General features: G+C 39.1%; 1 protein-coding gene across 2 annotated transcripts; it reads left to right on the top strand.

Annotated features, from left to right (window-relative positions):
* The first annotated feature begins 1,182 nt into the window (after positions 1-1,182).
* Positions 1,183-2,616, top strand: LOC138802180 (hemoglobin subunit beta-2-like). 2 transcript variants are annotated; one of them, XM_069985358.1, is made up of 4 exons: positions 1,183-1,273; positions 1,439-1,669; positions 1,969-2,191; positions 2,448-2,616. In XM_069985358.1, the coding sequence occupies exons 2-4, from the start codon at positions 1,578-1,580 to the stop codon at positions 2,574-2,576; spliced, it is 444 nt and encodes a 147-aa protein (XP_069841459.1). In that variant the 5' UTR covers positions 1,183-1,273; positions 1,439-1,577; the 3' UTR covers positions 2,577-2,616. The 2 variants fall into 2 exon arrangements, with proteins under 2 accessions (XP_069841459.1, XP_069841458.1); XM_069985357.1 differs by having other exon boundaries at positions 1,183-1,669.
* The last annotated feature ends 260 nt before the right edge of the window (positions 2,617-2,876 follow it).

Genomic DNA, 2,876 nt, shown 5'->3' with positions numbered 1-2,876 from the left:
TAAGGGCTCATGTGGGTCTCTAGGTGAAAAAATGCAAGCGCTATGGCCTTTTAAACATAAAGTGGAAAAAGCAAAAGTGCAAAAACGAAAATTGGCTTTGACCTTAAGGGGTTAAACTCTTACGATTGGTAATCAAAACAAATACTAGATGAGAGCAGATGAGTGGACTTGAATAGTCATCCATGTGACACAAGGACAACTCATCTGAGTAGTCCACTGAGGGAGAAATGGCTGGATGGTCACAGCTGGCAGAATTTGCTGCTGGGGCCTCTCTGAGCAGAATACCTGGAAAACAACTCTGGGAGCAGGACCCAGTTGATGGCTGCAGTGCCTGCATTGTAAAATGGGTTATTTCTGATAAGACAAGCAATTCTTCACATAGCATATTTCCTGGAAACACTGCATACAGCATGACATCATGTACAAGTTTATTGTAGTGTTCCCAGGGCACACTGTGAAGAAGACTTGGTTTATTCAGGTGTATTCAGCATGACACTGGTACATTTTGTCTTGCAGCCAAAGGCTATGTTCACACAACATATTTTTTTATTAATAGAACTGCTACTTTTTCTTAGTGAAATGTGTTGCATTGAAGTCAATGCAGACAACGGAAGTTGTTCAAACAATGTACTGAACAACTTCTGTTGTTTGATACGGCTGTTGAAATAATTGAAATGTCAATAATTTCTGGTCGTTGCACATTGCTGTCAATGATATTTTCAATAGCACGGACATTGTTTGACGCTCAATACAATACAATACAATTCAATGCTTTTGAGTGCCAAACAACAGCAGTTGTCCGTACATTGGGTGAAGTTAGCCTTAGGGTACATTCACACACAGTATTTCTGTCAGTCTTTTTTCAACCAAAACCAGCAAAAAAAGCAAATTTTTCCATTATAATTTTGCCCTGTCAGTTACAACCCTGATTTTGGATGAAAAAATACTGACCAAAAGACTGACAGAAATACTGGGGGAGATTTATCAAACATGGTGTAAAGTGAAACTGGCTCAGTTGCCCCTAGCAACCAATCAGATTCCACCTTTCATTTTCCAAGGGGCCTGTGAGGAATGAAAAGTGGAATCTAATTGGTTGCTAGGGGCAACTGAGCCAGTTTCACTTTACACCATGTTTGATAAATCTCCCCCTATATGTGTGAACATAGCTTTAGGTTGACTTTTATGTGCTAATATATTACAGTGGAACAATTACTAAATTCTAGATGTTTTGTATGCTGACTGTAAATGTCTATTTACCGATTGCAGATACCATGTAAGATTATATCATGTGTAAGATTCCCCCAAATAATTCTCCTGAACAGGCCATATTTTACCCCAATAAAAAGTACAATGCTGGACTATAAATTGATCACTGATAAGGAGTAACACTGTGTGTTAAGCAGTTTTGAATAGCTTAGTATGTGCTTTTTACAATCAGACCAATTGCTAGAATAGCTAGAAAGTGACACAGCAGTAATGAAGACTGGGTGGACCTCTAGAATGAGGAGTATAAAGGGGACGGTCCATTGCATGGCTTCACTGGCATTTGCTGTGCACAGTATCACTAAACAGCCATCATGGTTCATTGGACTGCTGAAGAGAAAGCTGCCATCACCTCCACATGGAGCAAGGTCAATGTTGAACAGGACGGCCACGATACTCTGTCCAGGTAATACTTATAAATTATATTAAATATGTATTACAATGCATTCAGCTGTATAATATTACGTTGGGTTGTTTAATCTATAGACTTGATTCATAACTTTTACTTAGCTTGTAAGATACACTGTAGCACGTAACTGGATTTAAGGTTCTGTAATAAATTGACTCTTCAGTCTCTTACCTGTTAATGTTTCCACGATATTATATTACTCTTATACTCTAAGCAACAAACAGTTAAAGGATGTAAATGGGTGGAAAATTAGGATCATAGTAAATGTTTTTCTTTCTACTGTTGTGTATCCCTAGGGTGCTGATCGTGTACCCCTGGACCCAGAGATACTTCAGCTCCTTTGGAAACCTCTCCAATGCCACCGCTGTCTCTGGCAATGCCAAGGTGAAGGCTCATGGCAAGAAGGTGCTCTCCGCTATTGGTGGTGCCATCCAACACCTGGATGATGTGAAAGGTCACCTCGCTGACCTCAGCAGGTCTCATGCCCAGGAACTCCATGTGGACCCCGAGAACTTCAGGGTACGACAAGCACTGCAACTTTTATAAGCTAAATTTTTACATAAATATGAATATTGGTATCTACTTTCTATAAAATTATTATCTACAAGTTTAAAAGCAACACTTATAATAAAATAGTATCTTGTTGTGATAATAACTTCACATACATCATTTTTTTTAAAATGTAGGACAATTACAGTTTGGGGAAATATTACACAATATTGGGGCATTTATGCTAAAAACTAATATTTTTTTTTTTTTTTTTTTTTATCCACAGCGTCTGGGAGAAGTTCTGGTCGTCGTCTTGGCCTCCAAGTTGGGATCTGCATTCACCCCTCAGGTCCAGGCTGCCTGGGAGAAGTTCATCAATGCCCTGGTGGCTGCTCTGAGCCATGGCTATTTCTAAATCAATGTGACAAAGCTTTCTGAACATTATTCCATCTATGTTCCCAGAGACTTGCAGAATAAACTTTTATTTTGAAATTTATTAAAAGACACAGCTCATATTGTCTGTCTTTTTCCGTCTCACAACATGATTTATTTTAAATATTGAACCCTGAAATAAGTATTGTCCAAATAAACTTCTCATAAACAACACTTATCAACTATTCACTGGATAGGGGGTAATTGTGTGGTCACTGGAGGTCCTAGCACTGAGGGAGGAAGGTCCCAGGTCTCCCCTATGAATGGGGTGGCAGTCACGCAT

Source organism: Dendropsophus ebraccatus, chromosome 9 (assembly GCF_027789765.1).
Source record: "Dendropsophus ebraccatus isolate aDenEbr1 chromosome 9, aDenEbr1.pat, whole genome shotgun sequence".
In the NCBI taxonomy this organism is placed as follows: Eukaryota; Metazoa; Chordata; class Amphibia; order Anura; family Hylidae; genus Dendropsophus; species Dendropsophus ebraccatus.
Note: the sequence above shows the minus strand (reverse complement) of the source record. Positions and strands in the feature narration are given on the sequence as shown.